This window comes from Carassius carassius, chromosome 43 (genome assembly GCF_963082965.1).
Source record: "Carassius carassius chromosome 43, fCarCar2.1, whole genome shotgun sequence".
Classification (NCBI taxonomy): domain Eukaryota; kingdom Metazoa; phylum Chordata; class Actinopteri; order Cypriniformes; family Cyprinidae; genus Carassius; species Carassius carassius.
Window position 1 is genome coordinate 23,665,219 of NC_081797.1, and position 23,800 is coordinate 23,689,018.

General features: G+C 38.1%; 1 protein-coding gene across 3 annotated transcripts; it reads left to right on the forward strand.

Annotated features, from left to right (window-relative positions):
• Window positions 1-14,177: 14,177 nt before the first annotated feature.
• Window positions 14,178-23,737, forward strand: LOC132124649 (sorting nexin-20-like). 3 transcript variants are annotated; one of them, XM_059535767.1, is made up of 5 exons: window positions 14,178-14,564; window positions 14,762-14,882; window positions 16,450-16,582; window positions 16,681-16,835; window positions 22,143-23,737. In XM_059535767.1, exons 3-5 carry the CDS (start codon window positions 16,474-16,476, stop codon window positions 22,809-22,811), a joined length of 933 nt encoding a protein of 310 aa, XP_059391750.1. In that variant the 5' UTR covers window positions 14,178-14,564; window positions 14,762-14,882; window positions 16,450-16,473; the 3' UTR covers window positions 22,812-23,737. The 3 variants fall into 3 exon arrangements, with proteins under 3 accessions (XP_059391750.1, XP_059391749.1, XP_059391751.1); XM_059535766.1 differs by lacking the exon at window positions 14,762-14,882; XM_059535768.1 differs by lacking the exons at window positions 14,178-14,564; window positions 14,762-14,882 and having other exon boundaries at window positions 16,375-16,582.
• The last annotated feature ends 63 nt before the right edge of the window (window positions 23,738-23,800 follow it).

Genomic DNA, 23,800 nt, shown 5'->3' on the forward strand with positions numbered 1-23,800 from the left:
ATTTCTCCAAATATCATGAGGATACAAACGTATCTTGGATGGCCTGAGGGTGAGTTCATTTAAAATTTTTGGGTGGACTGTTCCTTTAAAGCACTGGTAGGTGGCCATTGATGTGTTCTGGATGGTTGCTAAGGTGTTGTTAGCTGGTTGCTAGGGTGTTGTGACTGTTACTACTGTCTGATGTCGGAGTTAAAAGTGGTCACTCATATCTAGCATGAAATTCTTGCACCAAGATATAGCTGAGTCACAGTACGTATGTAGTTGCTAGTGTGTTCTAGCTGGTTGCTAGTGTGTTATGGCTAGTTTTATAGGTTGTTACTTAAAATAATTTACCCAACTCTCTACAATATGATAAGATCTTATTCACATCTGTATCACAAATGTTGAACATCCCCACAAAATGAACATGTAATTCAGTGGGGTCCAAAAACAGTTTTCAAATGATCTTCTTTATTGGAGTTAACTTATTAACCTTGAACAATTTGTTAAAGATATTTCAAACATGGTCTAAATATGTTTTCATTCTCCAGCTCCTTCAAGATCTATGATGTGTGTTTATAGCTGTGTCAAAGAGCAGTGAACTGAATAAAATGGTGCTTATCTGATTAATCTCTGCGAATACCACAGATATGGAGAACAGCTCTCCTTGACACTGAATCAAACCCCAGAAATATATGCAGAAATATAGGCAAATGTGCTGTTTTCCATAGGCAGCAGTCATTTGTAAATGCCAGTGCATCTGTGGCCTAATAAAGTGTGATATGAGCGGCGTTGGGATGCAGAGAGAGTGGATGTATTGCAGTGATGAATGGTCTCATGCCTCTTTGTGTCTGTGTTCCTGTAATTAGCTGCCCTCATCCAAGTGGCATTGCTATGAGGTCATTTAGGTGCTCTCATAGCTGGTCAGATTTAGCGTAGCTATGCTACTTTGTCCGTCAAAGTAAAACAAATCATGTGTGTTTACATTTAAATATGTTATTAACACTTAATTTACACTGCTATGCATTGTATGCATCATAGAGCGTGATGCAGATGTTTTCAAAACATTTTTTCACAAGTAAAAATTGCAGTAAAATCTTTGTTATTAAATGATATTTGATGCTATAAATATTGGTATGCAGAACTCAACCTTGGACCAATGACTTTTTGCTGTGGGCAGAGCTACTCAAAAATTCTGAGGCCATATTTTCAATAACTGCAAGATAAGAAATGTTGCTTTGAGAACTATCTGAAATAATAGTTTATGTATTTATTTTAGTCACTTTTTATTAGGTTATTTATTAATATTCCATTCCAAGACACTACAACCTATTTTTAAAAATAAATATATTCTTCATACCCCACTGGCAAGTTTTTGTTGTTGCTGTTGTTGTTTATGTTCATTTTGATTTGAATACTGGAAAACAAAAGTAAACCAAAATAAAAGTAAACAAAAGCTTTACTGGAAAACAAAGCAAAAATATTAATAAATACTTAGGCTTGTTTACAATAAAGATGACAACTATAACTATATAGTTTTAATTAGTAGTTCTGCTAATTCTGTGAGAATAAGGGAACACTAAAACTGTAACAATAACAGTGTCTTTAGAATTAATGAATTAATAGTCCTTTTTTCAGGTGATGAATGATAAAACATTGTCAGTCAATCAGAATCCACTCAAATTTAAAACGTTTGACCATTTGAAACAGCGGGAGCTTAGAATAAACATTAACTGTGCGTTGGTGTGGATGCTTAAGTTATTATTCTTTGTGTGAACATGCCTTAAATAATATATATATATATATATATATATATATATATATATATATATATATATATATATATATATATATATATATATATATATATATATATTATGCAGTGGAAAATAACCACCCTGTCATGCTTTCTGCATCATTTTCACATCAAGAAGATCAAAGTGCTGGATGGCAGGCAATTGCGTTAAGAGGTGCCTCCTGAATCATATAAAGGGGCCTGAAGAGCTCCTGTAGTGTGGACAGCTGAAATGGACATGAATCTGTCAGAACTCTTCTCTCTCTCTCTTCATCTATATCCACACACATCAGCATCATAATCACCTCAGGTCAGTGCCTCTCCAACACAGGCCACATTAGAATCACAAAACACCAAACAACTGCAGCACATGAGGTGACATGAAGCCTGGGAGGGGGCAAACTGCGCCGCGGCAGATATGTCAATGAAATGATGATGTTTGAGTGCTTCTTGACAGGCATGACATGGAGGAGGAAAGGATTTAAGCAGTATAATGTCGATACATGTGCTCTATTGCCCATTTGATGGGATAGATAAATGGATGGATGGATGGATGAATGGATAGACAGACAGACAGACAGATAGACAGACACATATTCTTACTGTACGGTTCATGGGGCGAATTCCAAATGAAAGTGATCATCCATATTCCCTTTGGAGTGGGGACTTTGGCGTGAGCAGGGCATGTGCCATTATGTAGTTTTTTGGAATGCACTTGGCAAAGGAAGAGACAAAATTTCCTCATTATCTTCAGCTAGGATGTTCCCGTGATAACACAGCATGGTGTCCATCAGCTGATTCGCTGACATACACTGGCATAAAAAATATATTTTATATTTTTTAAAGTTTTATATATATTAGTTCCCTTTCAAGTGAACTTCAAACTATGTCCTTTAGAGGTTGCTATGGGAAACACCTTCAGTGTGACTGATGTTTGAAGAATACATCTAAACGCAACAATAACATTACCTGGCGACAGCTTGTGATGTCATCACCTGGTGCGACCACAGTATAAAAGGGCGCCGTCCGAAGAACATGTCATACTCTTCTTTGTCTTTAAGGACTGTTTTGTTTGAAGCATGCATTTCCGGTGAGAACAATTATTCTTTACCATGGCGAGCACTAGTAAGGCATTTAAGAAGTGTGTGTGGATCCATGTCCTCGTTATTTGTCACTTGAGGACACACTCAATCTTTGCGTCTTTTGTTTGGGCAAAGAGCATGCACGCGATGTCCTCGAGGGGGCAGTTTGTGTGCACTGTGACCGTTTTCCTATGAAAAAGCTCCACTCTCGTTTGTCTCTCTTTTCAAGGAAAGAGGGACAGCCACCAGCTCCCCGTACTTCAGGACCCTCCGCTGCTGAGGCATGGAGGAAAATGAGCTTGTGATGAAAGCATATGGACCTGGATGATGAGTTAAAAAAAGGTCTTTTACTTTTGCGCTCATCAGTCACGGATGGGAGTGAGCTGCTGGACGGCGATGCTATCTCTCTTACATCGTCTGATCCAATGGCTAGTGTTCTACTGGCTCAAAGTCAGGATGAGCAGGAGATGAGGACGAAGAAGTCGAGACTGAGTCCTCCCAATCCTCCCGTGTATGATGAACTGCTTGAGGTTATGGACCGTGCCATGTTGAGGCTTGGCTTGCCGTGGAAGCGAGACAAGAAAATGATGCCTCGAGGCTGCCCTGATGAGCGTTTTATTTCTAGCCATAGCCCTCCAGCTCAGGTGAGCCTTCCATTTCTTCCCAATCCCCATGCTGAGATCAAAAAAGCTTGGAAAAATCCATTCTTGTCTTGCATCTATAGATTCCAGCATGCTAGTTATGCCAACATTGAGGGGATGCATGAGAATGGTTATGAAAAGATGCCCCCTGTTGATGAGACGCTGACCAGCTATCTCTCTATTGAGGTGACAACTTCTCTTAAGTCTCCCTACCTGCTGTCCAAACTCCTTCAGGATATATTTCATTTGAATAGCAGAGCATATGCAGCAGCAGGTCAGGTCATACCATGGCGGTGCTTCAAGGTTATCAGGCTGATCTGCTGAAAGACCTGAATAAAGGTCAGGGTCTATCCCATGATGAGGAGGTAGAGTTGCGTCGCACCACATATCTTGCTTTTTGTGCCACTAAGCAGGCCTTCATTGATCCATGGTGGCCATGGTGGTTATGGAGAGGCATCTGTAGGTGAATCTGGTGGATGTTGGGTCAAAAGAGAAGGGCTTTCTTCTTGATGCGCCACTTTCCCCTTCTGAGCTTTTCATCACTTCCATTGAGATAGTGGTCGAGAAGTTTAAGGAGGCCAAGATGTGCTCGGCTGACTTTAAAGCTTTCATTCCATCGTCCTAGGCAGACTGGATGAGTCCTCCTCTCGACTTAAGAGATAGGTCCTCTGACCGTGGGCTGTTGACAGCTTTGGTTGAGCTGCGTTCCTCTCTTTCCTCACTAGGGGTTGAACCCTCTGCTCTTGAGCTTCATAGCAGTGACATCAGGTAGTTGGGTCACTCTCTGGTTCCTTGGTTCCTCACCTTGGAGGGTAATCTTTGAGACTGCCACTCCCAATTGAGCGTCTGTGGACTTCTCTTATTGAGTCCTCCACTCGTTTGAGCTGGTCTGCTTGTGGGTCGAGCTTAGCAGTGCCCTTTGGGATTTCATATGTGCACCTCTTGATCTGAACATCTGAGTCCCCCACCTATTATTGAAGTTGGGCGTCTGCTCTTTTGAGGTCTAGATAGCAATCATGCCAGGTGGCTGAGCCATCTCCTGCCTACCTTGCTTGTAAGTTGTTAAGCTGTGCTCCCCTCACCATGAAGGGCCTCTTGCAAGCGCGCCGCTTCCTTCTGGCTATCTGTGAGCAGATGCTTCGAATAGTCTGGTTTATACAGTCTTTGGTTCCCCCAAGAAATGGTGTTATTTAAATCCATGCTATGGTAAGTGCAAATGCTGAGCTCTGTGCACTTTCTAAAATCCACATTGTGGTAAGTGTGCACGTTAAGCACACATTCTAAAATCCTGTATGGTAAGGGTTAAGTGCTGTCAGCCTTGTTTCCCTTCTCTGAGTTGGTATAGGCCCCGGTTCTCACCTTGGGCTCTACTCAACTTTTGTATCTCTGTTGATACATTTCTGAGCAGGGTGTTGCTACCAAAGATCTGTCAAGTCAGCCCCCCTGAGTGGCAGGCCAAGGTCTCGTTTGGTTTTTAGAAACCTGGCAGTATCCCCTTAAAGGAACCTTTTTCTTCTGATTCCGAGCCTTGAGCTCTGCCCTAGGCTTAGGCTTCCTAGCCTAGACCTTAACAGGTAAGTTATTTTAGGATATGCAGCTCAGGCCCTTCAGAAAAAGAAGCAGATGACATGTTCTCCCGGCGCCCTTTACACTGTTAATGAGAAAATGGCATTGCTCACTTTGCCAAGTGTATTCCAAGCGACTACATAATGGCTTGCACGTGCCCTACTCCCTCCAAAGTCCCCACTCAGAGGGTTCTGCCCTTCAAACGCATAGGGATGATCACTTCCATTTGGAATTTGCCCCATGAACCATGCGGTACGTATATGTGTACCACTACATCCCTAATAGATAGATGACAGACAGACAGACAGACAGACAGAAGATTGATAGATAGATAGATAGATAGATAGATAGATAGATAGATAGATAGATAGATAGATAGAGAGATAGATAGATAGATAGATAGATAGATAGATAGATGGATGGATGGATGGATGGATGGATGGATGGATGGATGGATGGATAGATAGATAGATAGATAGATGGATAGATAGATAGATAGATAGATAGATAGATAGATAGATAGATAGATAGATAGATAGATAGATAGATAGATAGATAGATAGATAGACAGAATACATATTCTATGTTTCACCCCAGTTCCACTTTAATTTCATTTTTTTTAACTTTTTATTTTTGCATAAAATTTTCACAACCAAGTGTTTTTGTTTGTTTGTAAGGATTCGTTAAATATATTTTTTTTAACATATTTTCAGTGTTTCACAGCAGCATGACATATTAAATGGACTGTAGGTCTATCACTCACGGGCTCGTTCACGTCAAATTAAATATGCTGTTTACTGTCTATTGTTACTTTTTTGCCTTAGTCTCGGGTCAAGGACAAAGACAATGCATCTCTATACTTCCTCCAGACATATCTCAGAATTATGACCACATATCCCCTGATAATAAAATTTGGCAGGCAATTTTAACACAGCATTCCAACTCATGGAAATGCATATTTTGTCTTGCCTTAGTCAACAGTGCCCATTGTTTTAGGACATCAGCATTCTACAATACAAAAAACAAAATGATTTTTACCAGATATGCTCAAGAAAACCTTCAAAAATTATGCATGTTTTATCAATAAAAACTAATCCTCATATCAGCATGCCAAAGGGAGACAGTCCAGGTTTTTAAGTCTCTATGACAAAAGGTGCTTGTAGTTTTCAGAGTGTACCTGGCATTGACAATAATATATGTGTGGATGATTCTGGCTGCAGGGGCTGATGGGACTCCTGCCTGTCTGAATGAGTATCAAGCCTTGTCATTGCAGCCTCATATCATACGCAGCACACCTGATCTCCTCGACTTCACAGAGACGATATTTGCCTCTATACATGTTAATAAAGCATTTTAAAGTGCCTGTGGCTACCGCTGCCCCGGCATGTGTGCGACGAGTCAGTGTTTGAGAAATCCTTAGGTTTTTATACTGGTTCACACTAAGCTGGTGTGACTGCCTTTCAGTTTCACTTAGCTACCGTATAAATCTGGAATTTCCCAGCAAAAAACGATATTATGATTATGAGGATTTCAAGTCAACATGAAATCATAATTTCCATAATTTCTATTTGACATATACCTATGCTTTTCCAATAGATGTTTCTAGTCTTATTGTATATTATTCATCAATACATTGAAACTCTAGACAACATGTCAGCAAACATTGTTATTCATTCATTTGCAACAAATGAAAAAAAAAACATGGATGAGACAGTTGTGAGTACTTCATTTGCATTTGCCAGAAAGTTTGCTAGCGCTACCATTCACACAGGAAGTCGACATCCATACTTGTTTTGGTCTATATTTGCATCCAACAGCAACATGTCTGGATTCACCATATCCAAAATAAATAAATAAATATAATCATGATGCAAACTAACTGGTATTAATTCTGAGAAATAAAGTCAGAATTGTGAGATAAAAAGTTATTTTTATTAAGTGGCGCTAACGGGCATCCATAGTATGTAACCAATATGCCTAAACATACGAAATATAAAATATAGTTACAAAATGTCATGAGAATTTCATGTGCACACACATAAAGACCACACACACATCCTCTGATTCATCTACTCAGATATACACAACATATTTTCTGTGGTGACCCAGCTGTTGGTTTTCCTCTGAGAGAAGGCAGGTCTTGAACATGAAGCAGTAGGTTTTCGACATCCCACACTGCTCTCAGTTTTATCCCAGAAAACCCAAACAACTAATAATGCTGTGGAAGGAAACGTGACGACTCAGTGCACTAGAGCACGACACTTCTCACAGTGAACTACTGTACTGAACGAATAATACAGTGTACACTAATTAGTTCCTGTCTTTTGAGGTACAGTGTGGTAAAGAATGTGAATGGGTTGTGAATGCTTGGCAAATGGTCAATTAATCCTGATTTTAATTACGTCATCTGTCTAAATCTAAATGGCTACAGCTCCATTGAACTATCACAATGAAGAGTCTATCACAAATTAGAGTAATAACCCAGGCACATAGATAAAAATGGCCTATGAAGACATTTAGCAAAATGACATCTTGCTCATGACATTTTCAAAGACAACGACAATGTAAGTGGTGTTAAAAGCACATTCAATTTTATCCAAAACAGATGAAAACGAATGTGCCAATGTTTTATTACATATAGAAATGTTTAGAGTGGTGCTAAAGGTTTAAAGCTCTAATGTGATTAAAAATAGCATATCATTAATACTAAACCCAGCCCTAAATTCAACTGATAGTGTCAACAAAAGCAAAAGTCAGATAAAAACAAGGGGTGTAACAGTTCTTGATAAAAAAATAAATAAAAATAAAACAAACAGTACCCTTCTCCACCCCACTGATCGACTTCCTACATAGCAAATGTTTTCTGGCCCAGATCTGGGCCAAACAATCACTTTTCCCTCAGCCCAAGTTTCGCAAAGAATGACGGCCCTGAAGTGGCCCAGAACTGGATTAAATACTCGGGCCACGCATGGGCCATAACCAGCGAGAATCCTGAACTGGGCCAAAACAGGATTTATTATTGGTGCCAATTCTCAGCCTTAAGTAAACCAGAATTCCCAAATCTGAGCCACACCTTAGCCTTATACAGAAACTTAATATTTCATATTATTGCATTGTGTATTACTATAATCGCCATTGCTGGCCCAGATCCGACCCACGTGAAATCAATGCGTGCCAGATGTGGGCCAGATCTGGGCCGAAACTGCTTGCTGTCTGGTAATGAACACACAAACTATGTCAATAAAGTACATTAAACTGAATAGAAAATCATTGTATTGCATTGATTTTTTTATTTTTATAAAGAACAAATCAACAAATAAAGAGTGAGTGTATAAAGTATACAATCTATAAGAGAAACATAACAGATAGATGAAGAATAATAATATAACATAGTAATAATAAAAAATAAAATTATAATTAAGTGCATTTGACTGATTTGCTTAATTTTGAAATTATAATGTTTCATTCTGTTTTGACTTGCCATTTCAAAGATTATATTTAAACAATACCACACTTCATTAAAATGTCTGTGATCATTTAACCATTACCTACCTAACATTGTTCGGGAGGCAGACACACTCTTGCAGTTTAAATCTAGATTAAAGACCCATCTCTTTAACCTGTCTTACACATAACATACTAATATGCTTTTAATATCCAAATCCGTTAAAGGATTTTTAGGATGCATTAATTAGGTAAACTGGAACCGGAAACACTTCACATAACACCCTATGTACTTGCTACATCATTAGAAGAATGGCATCTACGCTAATATTAGTCTGTTTCTCTCTTATTCCGAGGTCACTGTAGCCACCAGATCCAGTCTGTGTCCAGATCAGAGGGTCACTGCAGTCACCCGGATCCAGTAAGTATCCAGACCAGATGCTGGATCAGCACCTAGAAAGGACCTCTACTGCCCTGAAAGACAGCGGAGACCAGGACAACTAGAGCACCAGATACAGATCCCCTGTAAAGACCTTGTCTCAGACGACCACCAGGACAAGACCACAGGAAACAGATGATTCTTCTGCACAATCTGACTTTGCTGCAGTCTGGAATTGAACTGCTGGTTTTGTCTGGTCAGAGGAGAACTGGCCCCCCAACTGAGCCTGGTTTCTCCCAAGGTTTTTTTCTCCATTCTGTCACCGATGGAGTTTCGGTTCCTTGCCGCTGTCGCCTCTGGCTTGCTTAGTTGGGGACACTTCATTTATAGCGCCATATGCTTTTTCAATGCTAATTCTTCAGTTAGTAAATCCTAAAACTACTATTTTAAGGCCAAAAGACGGCTTGCTGGCACAAGCTATTATTAAATCTAGCCTCTAGTCGGTTGAAAGTACAGCATCAGTGTACTGGATCCATGCATTCTCTTAAAGTGACAGCACTTAATCGAACAACAAAAACAAGGAAATCAGTCACTGCTCTTCATTGAATAGCTTTTGTAACTTTAACAAAGATTACTATTTAATTTATACAGACAAATATGCACTGTTATTTTACATTTGATTACTTTATTCAGTTTCTGTACCTAACAACTATTGTTAGACCTACCTACAAAACTACAAAACTAAACATAGCACATATTGAACTGTACCAAAACTATGAGTCTAAAACCATGATACAAACCAAACCAAAACCCATTTGCTGAAGAAAGTGTCCCGCTTTAGCTTGGTTCTATGAAGCTTTGAACTCTTTGTGTGTTTTACAGGACTCGTACCCCATCAATTTGCATCTAAAGTGTATCAGTTGCGCTACCGAGCAAGTTTACTACATCAAAAAAGTCATACATATGAAAATGTAATCGTCAAAGTTTATTTGTTTACGAATCATGCACTATGGTAAAAGTGTATTTTGACATAACCACATAAAATAAGTCAATAATTAGGGTGACCATATGTTCCGTTCATACGGGACACGTCCCAGCCAAAATTTTAATAATGCCTAAAATATCCAGGTTTTGATTATTTGCACTGTGCAGGTTGATCGTTGTGTAACATTCATGAGAGCTATAAAGAGCAGATCAGATGGCTCATTATGCAATCGCTTTCACCTGTTTGTTCGTTTGTTTGACTTGAAGCATTGTGGTGCACTTTGTTTTTGTTTTTTTGGGATTTGTGCGCAGCGACGCTTCAAGTCAATCGAACGAACAAACACGTGCGCATATTTGCATCGCTTTGATCGTTCCCTCTAGATCTCACCTTCTCACACGCAGCCCCACGATTGGTCGATTATGTACAATACCAGCATATTATTGGTCAAACTGCTCTGGATGTTTTAGGCATTATTAAAATCCTGGCTGGGATGTGTCCCGTATGAATGGTCACCCTATCAATAATATGGCTGTGTTATCATAATGTGTGTGAAAGGCAATTAAATGTGTTGGTGTTTTACTGCCTCTATAATGTTCATTTCAGCTGTGAACTCTATTTAAATTTGTACCTTTCCAAAAATGTAGGTATACAGGGCCTTTTTTAAGTCTATGTTCAAAAATAGTGATGCTTACCTTAGATACTTTTTTCAGTGTCAAAAGTAGCTCAGCTATTTCAAAATGTGCATATTTGTTATTCCAGAAAGGAGAATTTGGAAACACGGGGCTGGGAACAAGCCAAGAACACATCCTCATGAAGAAAGAGCAAGGGAACAACTAGAAGTGTATGTGTTCAACACGACACCTGCATAGAGAGATTAGCCAATAATATTTAAATATTCACCTTAAAAGTCTTAAAGGTACAGTACAAAAAAGCCTGTTAAATTGTATAAGAGTTCAGAGAGAAAGTAAAGATCTGAGCAGCTCTGGAATGTTATAACACTTTCTTCATGATCATTCTGTAGAGTCATAAAGTCTCAGCATGACACATGCTTAGCATACATCTACAGCTGATACACTTCTCATCAGTCTCTGTGGGTAACATAGATATATTCATCTATTTCCCTTTACCTTTACAACTTTATCTCAGGGCTATTCATCTCTTTATAGTGTTTTGTTGGCCAGATAATGCTATACATCATCCTCTTGTCATTTTTTGAAGCTAAATACTAATCAATAAATCACGTGACCCAAAACGACCCAGCTATGATATTTTGTGCGAACTGCGCAAGTGGGAGCGATGTGCACACAGCCATTTATTTTCAGGGACATGCATGTCCATGTCAGGAGCGACAGCACATGTAAATGCAACAAAGCATCAAAATTCATTAATGCTGTGAAGGAAATCTTATCACCGTGACACAATGGCATATAGTCATGTATATCAGCTCAGGAGATCATAATTCAGCTGTTGTCTTACAATCATTTAACCTTGAAGAGACTTTTGAGTGCTTTTAGCTGCCCATGAACTCAGGATACATGCTTGATATTATCAACTTAAACACTAAAAATACTTCAAATAATATACACACACACACACATACACACACATTATTTTTTTTCTTTTACTTTTATTTCAGGTATTGCCAAAGCAACATTTCTAATTTATAGTTTTCACTCAGAAACTACTGTAAATGTAAACAAAAAATAATAATAATCACAGAGAAACAGCAAGTAACACAGTGTTCTGTCTTTATTTTATTATTATTTTTTTTAATTTATTTTTGAAGAATGAGAGGACTCTCTGGTAAAACATACACTCTAAACATCAGTGTACACTGAATTAGTAAAATAACTAAAACTTAAAACTATATTACTACATTATAAAACTAGACTTATTTAAAAAGAAAAGTTTAAAAAATACCACATTTTTAATTCAAATAAATTAATAAGAAATATGAAAAATCTAAATATTACAAAAACTATAATAGTATATCAGTGATACTAAAATAGCACAAACATGGGTAAATAAATAAATATCTGTACAAACAAACCAATAAACGTCTGAATAATGCAGATTTCCGATGACACATCTCCTCACGTCTCCAGTGAAGCGCTGAGCTCCACAACGAGGCGGTCTAAGACCTCACAGCTGGTCTGCACAGACCACCCCGGACGAACAAAACACGACTTATATCTGACAACAATAGAATATGTATGTATCAAAACTAATAAATAGATACCAGGGCTCGGCCTGGCACATCAGACACAATGGGGTGTATTAAAATAACTGGCTTGATGTCATTGTTCTCCGAGCAGAATGGGCTTCATGTGTTTATGTCTGTATGAATGAGACGGGCCGGAGTCACAGAGCTGTCCTTGTCCCATACAGCGATGAGCCTTTCAGACGCTCATTCAGCCTCTCTCTCTCCCCTGAGATCTGAGAGCTAACATATAGTTAGGCCTATGTATTTCATTTCGACACACCTAGAATGATAACTGTAACATTGTGACTGCTGAATTTGTCCTGTTGTCTGAAGAAGCACAAATGTGTGAAGTAGGTCAGGAATAAGTCAGGACATTGGTTTAGTGTTTATATCAGTGGCACGTCACATTGCTCTACATCCATTAAAAACTATACCACTGATTATAATGGGATCTTTTTGCTTTTACCATGTCATGCCCCTCACATCTGATTTAGACAATAACACTTTAAACATATGTTTTGATTTCAGGGTCAAAATGTCATTTGATCAGGTAATATGTGCTTGTTTTTGAAAGTAACCACAATGCTTAATGCGGCAAGTAACAATTAAAAAATATTTTATTTAGATTTGTCAAAAATTCATGTAAATGTGTGCAACCTCATTCATCTGCTCTCAACACACTTAATTTTCATACGAATAAGACATGTGCATATTCTGAATTCCAAGGCACAAATTCATATAAAAGTGGGTGTTTGTTAAACAGCTATTTGTGAGACTGGATTGGCAAAACTGCTGGAACAAGCTCTATGTTTGTGTTTGGTGATTTTTCTGGAATTCATAGTCTCAACTAACTAATGTGTTTATTTTATAAAGATATTTTTGAGCAAATACCAAATGTATCCTGCTAAGAAAGGTTTTTACCTGTCAATGCACAAAATAGATAGACACATTAGCCTTTTAATACATGTAGTTTAGTTTGTTTTAATAATATTTATACATCGTATTCTATTATTTCTTAATATTTGAAATGTTAAGCTTTAGTGATCAAACAAATAACAAATCCATAATTTCATCTAATGTTATATACAGTACAGACCAAAGGTTTGGAAACATTACTATTTTTAATGTTTTTGAAAGAAGATTCTTCTGCTCATCAAGCCTGCATTTATTTGATCAAAAATACAGAAAAAACAGTAATATTGTGAAATATTATTACAACTTAAAATAATAGTTTTCTATTTGAATATACTTTAAAAGAATAATTTATTCCTGTGATGCAAAGCTGAATTTTCAGCATCATTACTCCAGCCTTCAGTGTCACATGTAACATCAGTCTATCACATGATCATTTAGAAATCATTCTAATATTCTGATTTATTATGAGTGTTGAAACAGTTCTGCTGTCTCATATATTTGATCAATAAAAGGTTAAAAAGAAATGCATTTATTCAAAATAAAATAAAAATCACTTTTTATCAATTTAACACATCCTTGCTGAATAAAAGTATTGATTTTATTTTAAAAAAAGAAAGAAAAATAATTACTAACCCCAAATTACTGACCACTATAGTGTATATTGTTATTACAAAATATTTATATTTTTAAAACATAGCTTCTTTTTTTTTTTTTATTCATCAAAGTATCCTAAAAAAGTATCACATGTTCTGAAAAAATATTAAGCAGCAGAACTGTTTCCAACTTTGATAATGAATCGTCATATTAGAATGATTTCTAAAGGATCATGTGATTATGATCCTAAAAATTCAGCTTTGCATCACAGAAATAAATGATCATTTAAAGTATAATACATTTAAAAACAATTATTTTAAATTGTAATAATATATCACAATATTACATTTTTTTTTCTGTATTTTTGATCAAATAAATGCAGGCTTGATGAGCAGAAGAAACTTCTTTCAAAAACATTAAAAATAGTAATGTTTCCAAACTTTTGGTCTGTACTGTATATAGATTATTTTGATATATATAGATTATCACTGTCAGAATAGTCTGCCATGTAATTTAACTGTACAGCACCATCTATTGGACAAATACATAACATAAAGCATCATTAACCATCAAACACACTCACACAGCTGCTCATAGGTGCTGGTGGTGTAGTGGTGGGAGGAAGTGACCCACATTAGGCTCTTTATTTAAACATACCTGCTATAATGAACCAGCATCTCTGGAGCAAATCATTCACAGACTTCAGCTTCAGGACAGAAGATGCAGTGGCTGTCAGTGTTTCGCTATACAGTATAGATGAACTGCATTAAAACCTGACCAATGGGCAGAATATGCAATGTGAGAAAAAAAGACACTCCCTCTTTCAGGTTTCACTTCCTCAAGAACAAAGTTCAGTTAGGTCGGCATGAAAAACTGAAACAGAAAAACATGAACTTGAACGCTTCTAGAAATCCAACAAAGCTAAAGTTTTCCTAAGATCATATTCCGTTTGAGCTGATTAGAGGATTTCGATTTGCACAGGTGGGTCAATATTTCCTTATTTCCAGTGTGTTGTGCTGTAATTACCACCTGACCTGAATTGAAGTGTGTCTTTTTACCTTACTGAATGTGATATGACTGATGTTGTGAAACGTTAGGATCTGCTTACATTTGTAAATGTATTTTCATCAGAAAGAACTGTTGTAGAAGCTTCCAGCATGTTATTATCCTCTGCTCAGTGTTGTCTGCTAGTGCTGAAGGAGAAGTAACATGTTTAAGGAAATGCTCAGTTCCATAATCAGAACTGTCTTCTTCTTTTTTTCTTTTGTTTCAAAAATATCTTGACAAGATGTCATTGGGGTAAGTTGAGCCACCCCATCTATCTACAGTTATATGCTTAGTTTAGTTACAGTATAATATAATACAGTATGCATATTGTATAATCATTACATGTGTGGGCCATGTGACTGTGATTTTGGGAGCAATAATATATATATTAGATATATTAATGTCAATTTACTAGATGACAAGTAAAATATGATTGTCAATAATATTTAGAATAACTTAATGCAAGAAATTCCATTAAATAGTCTTAAAGGTATACTCCACCCCAAAATGACAAATGTTGTCATTAATCACTTACCCCATGTCGTTCCAAACCCGTAAAGGCTTTGTTCATCTTTAAGATATTTTGGATGAAAACCAGGAGGCTTGTGACAGTCCCAGACTGCCAAGTAAATTACACTAGGTGCGTTTACATGGACACTTTCGGAACGAATTCCTTCTGATTGACGAATCTGAACGTAGTGTTTACATGAACGCTAAATAAAGTGTTCGGGCTGATACAGTATGTGCGTTTATATGTCACTATTTTACTCTTTTGGCATGCGCACACTGCATGAATATACAGAGTTCCCAGAGTATTCACCAGGAAGAACAGCTCGTTCCACGCGTCATACGTCATTACGTTATTTCTATGCCACTGGGCATGCGCAGTACTTTCCAGTTTCGGTTTTCAATCTGGTCATGTCCTCTCGCTCAGATTGCAAAAGGAATAAACCACCCCTTACAATGCAATCGAAATTTTAGTCGGATCTGGCCAATTCAATCCGATTGACATGTTTACATGTGACTTTTTTATTCTGATTGTGCTTCTAGTCCTATTAGGATTAGTAAGGTCCATGTAAACACAGCTACTGTCAAGGTCCAGAAAAGTAAGCATCGTAAGAATAGTCCATCTGCAATCAGTGGTTCACATGTAACGTTATAAAGCAACGAGAATACATTTAAAACACGAATAAAAAAAGAATAATGACTTTATTCAACAATTTGTCTCATCTGTGTCTCTTCACATCACTGTGGAACCATTTTGGAGAATATGAGCTGAATGCAAGCAGATTACGCTCTTCTGTGTCAGCCGCGCTGCATGGATATGCTGTTTTTGTCTAAATCAAAGCGTAAATATATGTAGAAAACGTATCCATGTGGCGCGGCTGACACAGAAAAGCATAAGCTACCTGTGTTCAGCTCATGTGCTCCAAAATGGCTGTTGGATGAAGTTGTTATTTTTGTTTTCTTCTCATACAAAAAGTATTGTAGTCGCTTCATAACGTTGCAGTTGAACCACTGAAGGCAGATGGACTCTTCTGACGATATCTCTCATACTTTTCTGGACCTTGACAGTGTTAAATATCCAAAATATCTTAAATTGTGTTCCGAAGACGGGTTTGGAACAACATGGGGGTAAGTGATTAATGACAACATTTTAATTTTGGGGTGGAGTATCCCTTTAATCAAGTATATTCAGAGTCATATTTTCTTGAATCCATAGTTTAGTGCAATTGTATGCCTTATCTTCCATACTTCTGTACCAAAATGTTGTCTGAGATGCTGATTCTAGGTGAATTGTGGCTAAATTAATTTACAGGAAGCTAAATTAGAGCGTTTTGTCATGGAGGAAGAACTAGAACCACATGACACCAAGGCAGTGGACGCTAAAGAAGAAGTTTCTTCAGCTCCTGAAGGTTCCTCGCCTCAGCAGGAGAAGTCTTCCAGTAATGGTGAGTTTAAGTCAGTTGCAACAGACATTATGAGAGCAGAATGTAATGGTTGTGTGTTTGTGTAGAACTGTGTGTTCGCTTCATGTCTCTCCTCACAGCTGCAGAGGCAGGTGTGGGTTTTAGCGCCTCCTGTCTGACCACAGCTGAACTGCAGCAGCACTGGAGAGCCGTTAAGCAGGAGTTCAGAAGCGTTAAACTTCTGTTTGACATCCCTACAACGCGAATCATCGATCAGAAAATCTCCAAATATGTGGTAAGTCACAGCTTATAGTGAAATAACTGTAATCATCAAATCAAACTCTATTTTCTATTTCGTTCTTGTTCCAAGAGATTCATTATTATCTTTAATCAAAATGTAATAACTTGCTCTGACTTTTGTATGACGTCACAAAGGCCACACGTTATTTAACTTCCCCCCTTTTCTCCACTTTTCATTTGAACACTGCAGTTCACTTGTTTTGGATAAAGGATGGTCACTCAGCTAAAGTTAGGATATGGTTTTGTTTGATTATTATTTTGGAGAACTAATTACTAACATTCTATGAAGTTTATTTTGCAAACATGTAAATTAATATTCTCCGAACCTAAAGGGGAGGTTGAATTTCCATTACTGAAAATGTTACTAACTTAGGGTAGCGTTGTAGACTAGGTGCATAAACTACATAGACTAGTCTTATAAGTCATCCTTTTTTTTTTCTTCAAGACTCCTCATAACTTTTTTGATATTCAGTTATATAAAATGGTATATTTGGTCTAATTTGAAAATGAAAAGTAAGACTGGTTACCTCTTGGTTAATGGCTAGTCAAACTAGTTCTTAAGATACAGTCTTAGCATTGTGACATTGTCCCAGTTGCCTAACCGTAGCCTTTATGTAGTCATGCTAGATACTAGCATGTTGATTAGCATGTTCAGGTGTTTTATTGGGGTTGGAGCTAAACTCTGCAGGACTATAGCACTCCAGGGGCAGGACTGGACACCCTTAAAACAGACCAGTCAACATTTTTATTATGTAACTAACTTAAAAAGCTCTGATCAGCCTTAAAGAAAATACATTTGATAACTAACTTATAAGACTATTACAAGTGTTTTTTACAAGCAACCACATTTCATTTGAGTCTGAGTCCAGACCAAGACCTTTGAAAGTTGAGTCTGAGTCTATACTGAAAACAGAAAAGGATTCTAAACGAATGTAAATATGCTCTTTTTAAAGCCTGGTTTTGCTTTAATGTCTTGTCCAGAGCTGCACAGACTAAAAAACATATCTATAGACCAGGGGCCTGTACCATGAAGGTAGCTGAACAAATTCAGAGTTACAGGATTAGTTTTGAGTTGACAAAACCAAACCTCTCCAATCCGGCTTTGTTGGTACCATGATGCTGTTCATCAACTTTCTTTGTCAACTCCAGCTTTGATCCTGAGTTTGTGGAGTGCGTGCACATGAATTTGTGACATCACTGGCGAACAGCCAATCACGAGCCTTGCAACACAAAGCAAGTTTGATTTACTTCTCGCGAGAGACCCAGCGAGATCCAAAACTAAAGGTTAAGAGATTGAAGAATATGACAAATTTAAATGTCATATGAAACATGAAAGAGGACAAATAAAATAAATGATCTTGCTCTATCAGTCCAGAGACAGTTGAAACTTGTTCACTTAGTTTATACATTTGAAAATATATAGTGATAGAGACTCAAGCATGTAAGGTCAGATTTTTATTTTTTAATCTATTTTAATTTATTTTCAATCTATTGATACTACAGCTTATTTATATTACATGATCTGTATACATTAATATTTATTTAAAATAAACTATTTCTAATAACTGTTAAACTAAAATTGCTTTTGTGTAAAAGATAAATAATAATAATAATATGAATCACAGTAATTATATAAATCATAAAATGACTCAGTAATTATCATTAAAGCCAGACTTTTTCTATTTTTTTAGCATTAGTGACCTTTAATTTGGAGCAAGATAAACTGGAGTGACTGGTAACACTTTAGACTACTGTTTCTTACTTACATAACTAATAAGGAATTATTGAAGAACTAACAGGTGATTATTCATTAAGACTTAACTCACTACTGTTAACTACTAAGGAAGATAAGTTAACTAATCAGTATGTAATATTTATATAACATAATTTTATGATTATGTTAAGTAACAGTTAGCTAATCAATAACTAATGTATTCTGTCTGTTAAGTAGTCATAAACTTTGTAAAATACACGACACAACTTGTTTACAATGTTTATTTCAGATGAGAACATTTCTTAATACAGCATATTTTATTCTGCCCACATTTGAACTAATTTAACAAACATTTCATAATCAAAAGTTAAACATATAGAAGCAAACAAAATGCATATTTCATTTCCAATATAAGCTAAAAAGTGGGCTGTAACAAAGCTGCTACCGTAGTAGTACTTTATACTTATACTTTATTATATCCAAAGCGGTGAATCCTAAAACGAGCTATAAGCGGCTCTGGCATAGCAATACCCGTGTTTCTTACAGGATTTTTGTTAAAACTATGGTGGTGTGTCCTCAGTCCTTCTAGGGGGGTTCGGGGGCATGCCCCCCCCGTGAGAAAATTTTGTGCATTTTAATGTTAAATTCATTAATCTGGTGCACTTTGAGAGTTCAAAATTAAAAGCTCCAACCCATATTCAGTGTGCAAATTAAACAAAGAAAAATTCAAACCTCTTTTAGTTACAGTGTCTATTTACATTACACCTATACATAATAATAGTTATAATATTAATCCAATGACAGTAATAGGCATATTTTGTAAAACAAATGCACAAAAAAATAATGGAAACTTTCTTAATTAGTTGTACCAATTTCTATACTTGAAAGAGATAAGCACATGATCTTTTATTTTGACGCAAACTGCATCAAGCTTTTATTTTGGCGGAAAACATGGTTTACAAACGCCTCTTATTAAATTTCTAGTGAATTGCGGTAATCGTCAACTATGCAGATGTGGAAATAATCTACACTCATGACATGGCCTAAGTGTTTTGAAAGTAGTTATGCTTACCGCAGGCTCTACACTTTCTCATCTCTCTCCTGATCCTCCGTCCTCACTATCATCATCTGCCACAGGAGCTGATGAAGGTCAGAAAACATATATTTTGACACAGTTTACAGTGTCTGCTTTAAGGGCCTGGTTCTATTTTTTCACGCTATTTATCTGCACATTCCTAGCGTTTCTTCTCCATCTTTTTTTACAGATACACACTGACACTGCTGCCGCTCGCTCATTCGTTTAAAGTTGTGATTGGGCCAGCCCAGTGTCAATCAAGAAAAGAGCCAATGGGCCGCTGATCTACGTGTTTCATGGGCTGGTCTGTCAGAAAAAAAAACTAACACTGACTTTGACCAATGCATTACACCGGCACAAACCCAGCGCCGCCAATTAAGCAAAACAAAACAAAACGAATGGGCCGCCGATGTACAAATTTTATGGGCCGTTAAAAAAATAAATAAATAAATAAAGTATGAGTATGAGATATATCGGCCCAAAAAGCACGTCGGCCCACCAAGCAAATGCCCGGTATGCCCAATGGCCAGTCCAGCCATGCTGTCGTACCAACTAGGAGTCTTTTCAAGTGACTTGACCAGTGTCCTCTCAATGGCCAGCAGAGCTAGGCTGCTTAAACGGCCTTGGCCCATTGTGTTTCGGGTGTAGGACTTGAGTCGCTTTAAACAGGAGAAGCTCCTTTCTACACCTGCAGATGTAGCTCCAATTGTTGCCACTAATGAGAACAGTTTGTAAAGCTGAGGCATTGCACTGTCCAACTCCATGTCTTTAAGAAACACCAAGTAATCACACAGCTTTCCCCTGTTACCCTGCAAGTCCTGATCTGAATACAGGACTTGAAGTTCTGACCTCAGTCTTCCTGAATCAAAGTGATGGCCATAACTTTTCAGGACACTTTGGAAGGCCTCCTCTGGAAATACCTGTCTCATGTCATCAAAGGAATGTGGTGTATAATTGTGTGAAATGTATGATGAAAATCAAGCGATTTCGCCAAGCAAATATCAAAGAAATAGGTTGCAGCAGTTTTTTTTTCGACTGAACTTGAGAAATCCGCGATGGGACTGAGCGCGAATAGCTTCAGTGATTCCTTATAGTACAGAATCGCTGTCAGTCAAAAGGAGATGCAGTCTTTCGACAGACCCTCCAATCATCACGCAGAAGCTCAGAGTCCGGGCCAGCCCACTCCCCATTCACCCCCAGAGACGCTGAGCGTCCGTGGGCGGGACATAATCGCAACGTTTATCCAATGACCGTCTAGTTTCGAAGCGATGAAAAAAAAACGTTCAAAGCAGCCCCATTGAAGTCAATGGACGCTGGGCTTCAATAGGGAAATGCAGTGTGACGCTGCGGGAATGTATGAGAAGGAAATCGAGTCAGCCGACCTGCTATATGTAACTGATTCTGAACGAACTCGTCTTTGAGATGAACCTTTTCTAATGCATTTTTAGTCAATAAAATGTTAATACAATAATACATATTTGACCATTAATTTTGTGACATTATAAGGGAAGCCGAGCTTCCCTTGCAGTCTTAAAGAAATCGCAACTGGTAGTAAGTAAGAAATAGTAGTCTAAAGTGTTACCGAGTGACTTTGTGTCAGACATGTCACTTCTCTCACATCTGATTGGTCCAGCTTCAGTTTGAGATCTCTAACCCAGAACATAACCTGCCTCGGAGCAGGTTAGCCGTGGAGTGTAAGTTACTTTGGCAATGAATGCAGCTAAAAGCCAAGTCACTTACGTGGTACCTAAAACCCAGGATTGGTGCAAACTAACCTGAAATTTACCTGACTAGCCAGCTAATCTAGCTTCATGGTACAGGCCCCAGGTTTGACAAACAGGATTTAGACTAAGCCAGGATTAGGCCATAGTTCAATTAGGACATTTAAGTAATTTTTATAAACATGCCTTAGAAAAAACATAACTGGTGTCCGTCTTGAGACAAAACAAAGGCACTAATATATTTTAAGATCAGTCAGTGCAAATTTATTTCAGTTGAAACAGCTCAGGCTTACATTTAAGTCTCAGACTAGGTTTAGCCTTTTCTGTGAAACTGGGGATCGTGTTTTAGCACTAAAGACCGGACTCTGTCTTAACTTGCTTCGTGTCAAAGGCAGAACCCAAATGCTCAATGACAAGAGCAAAACCATGAAAATCCTGGTCAGACTCAAGTCTGATTTTGATCAAAACTTTGCTTTAGAATGGGTACCCAATCCTGCTCCTGGAGATCTACATACCTGCAGAGTTAAACCCTGATCCAACAAACCTGTCTATAATTGCTCCTGAATATCATAATTAGCTGGTTCAGGTGTGTTTGATAAGGGCTGGATCTGAACTTTGCATGAAGGCAGATCTTCAGGACAGAACTGGACACCCCTCCTTCAGGATGTCCATTCTGGCAAAGTTCTGGAAATCAAAATCTATTAGCTGTACATGCCTTTACCTCAGACATAACACAACCTTGCAAAGCATCTTGTCTCCACCACATGTTCACAGCTTTTCCCTGTCCTTCAGGTGTACCAGGTTGTGGTGATCCGCTCAGGTAGTTACGACTGTGAGCGAGTAGCTATCGAGCGACGCTACTCAGACTTCCTCCACCTTCATCAGGAGCTCCTGCTGGACTTCAGCGAGGAAATGGAGGACATTGTGATGCCCAGGAAGAAAATGACACGCAACTTCTCAGAGGAGAACATCGCTGAGCGGCGCGTTGCCCTCAGAGACTATCTTACTCAGCTGTACTCCCTCCGTTGTGTCCGAAAATCACAGGCGTTTCTAGCGTTCTTTACTCATAAGGAATTAAAAACTTCATATGACCTCCTGCGTGGGGGTCGCTTTTCCAGGGCCCTTGAGGGCCTTCAGAAAGTGTTGGTACTTCAGGAAAAACTCTCTTCTCACAACCCTATTTTGGTGGTACCAACCTTGTGTGCCATACTGGTGTGCCAAAGGGATCTAGAAGACTTTGACGCAGCATTTCAAACTGGCAGAAGAGCTCTGCCCACGGTGAGACGATACGAGCTCCGGCAGTATCAAGGGCCCCTGCTGGAGGCTCTTGTTGATTTGGGCTACAGTCTTGGGCTGCCAGTGGCCCAGTTACAGGAGGAGCTGACCAGAATACAAGACTCTCCAAATGGGCTGGTGTCAGACATGTCCCTTAAAGAACTGGTGGTGCAAGAGTTTGTATAATCCGAAACACCTGCAATGTCGTTGTGTTTACTATAATCATTATTTGATTAATTCCCTAATCCGAAATATTCAACTTCAGAGAGTTAACAGAATAATGATTCTTACCTGAAATAATTTTTTTCCTAAAAAGAGTCCAGAATTTCATAGGGACAAATGGCGTTTTTCCATGGCATGGTACGGCACGGCTCAGCTTGGTTTGAGTTTTCACTGAAGTTTAGTATCGCTTTAGATTGGGTAGGATTATTCCAATGACGCTATAGCTGCACCGCCTCGACTGGCATGACTCCTTAAAAAGCCTTTCATTCCATGTCGCCCCATTAAGCTCTCACTGGATCTGCACCTTGGCTATCAATGAGAGGAATGTCTGTACTTCCTCAACAGACCATGAAACAGCCATGTTGCGTTTGTTTCTTCGCGGGCTGTGCTGATTTAAATTTAGCGGGTCTGTTGTGTTTCCTGTCGCAAGTTTAATGACGCAGGTAGGGACGATTCTCTCCAGCCAATCAATGAACAGCAGAGTTTACACGTCATGTTTTGGTAATGGTACAGTTCACTTTGAACTTCAACCGAGGTGGTACTGAAAAAGTACCAGGTACCAGGTACTGTACCCAGTGGAAAACCCCCCAAAGGTGAACCGTATCGTGCCGTACCATGCAGTGGAAAAGCGCCATTAGTGTGGACTGTCATGACTTGGACCATAAGAAACCATCCAATCACCCAGAAAAAAACACATAACATTATGTCTCATCCACACATCAGTTCCCGAACACTGTAGACATGAGGAAAGCCTGCTTTGACTTGGGAGAATGTGAGTGTTCAACTGTATTTATGTTTTCATGAGCCATGTTCTTTTATCTCATATTTCCGTTTGGATTTAATTGCACATATTTTACATTCATCTTGGATAATTGTGCAACTGTGAAATTAAATGTCACTCTTGCAAGTTAATCTGGATTGCTTTTCTCTGAGTGTGAGCACTTTTAATTCAG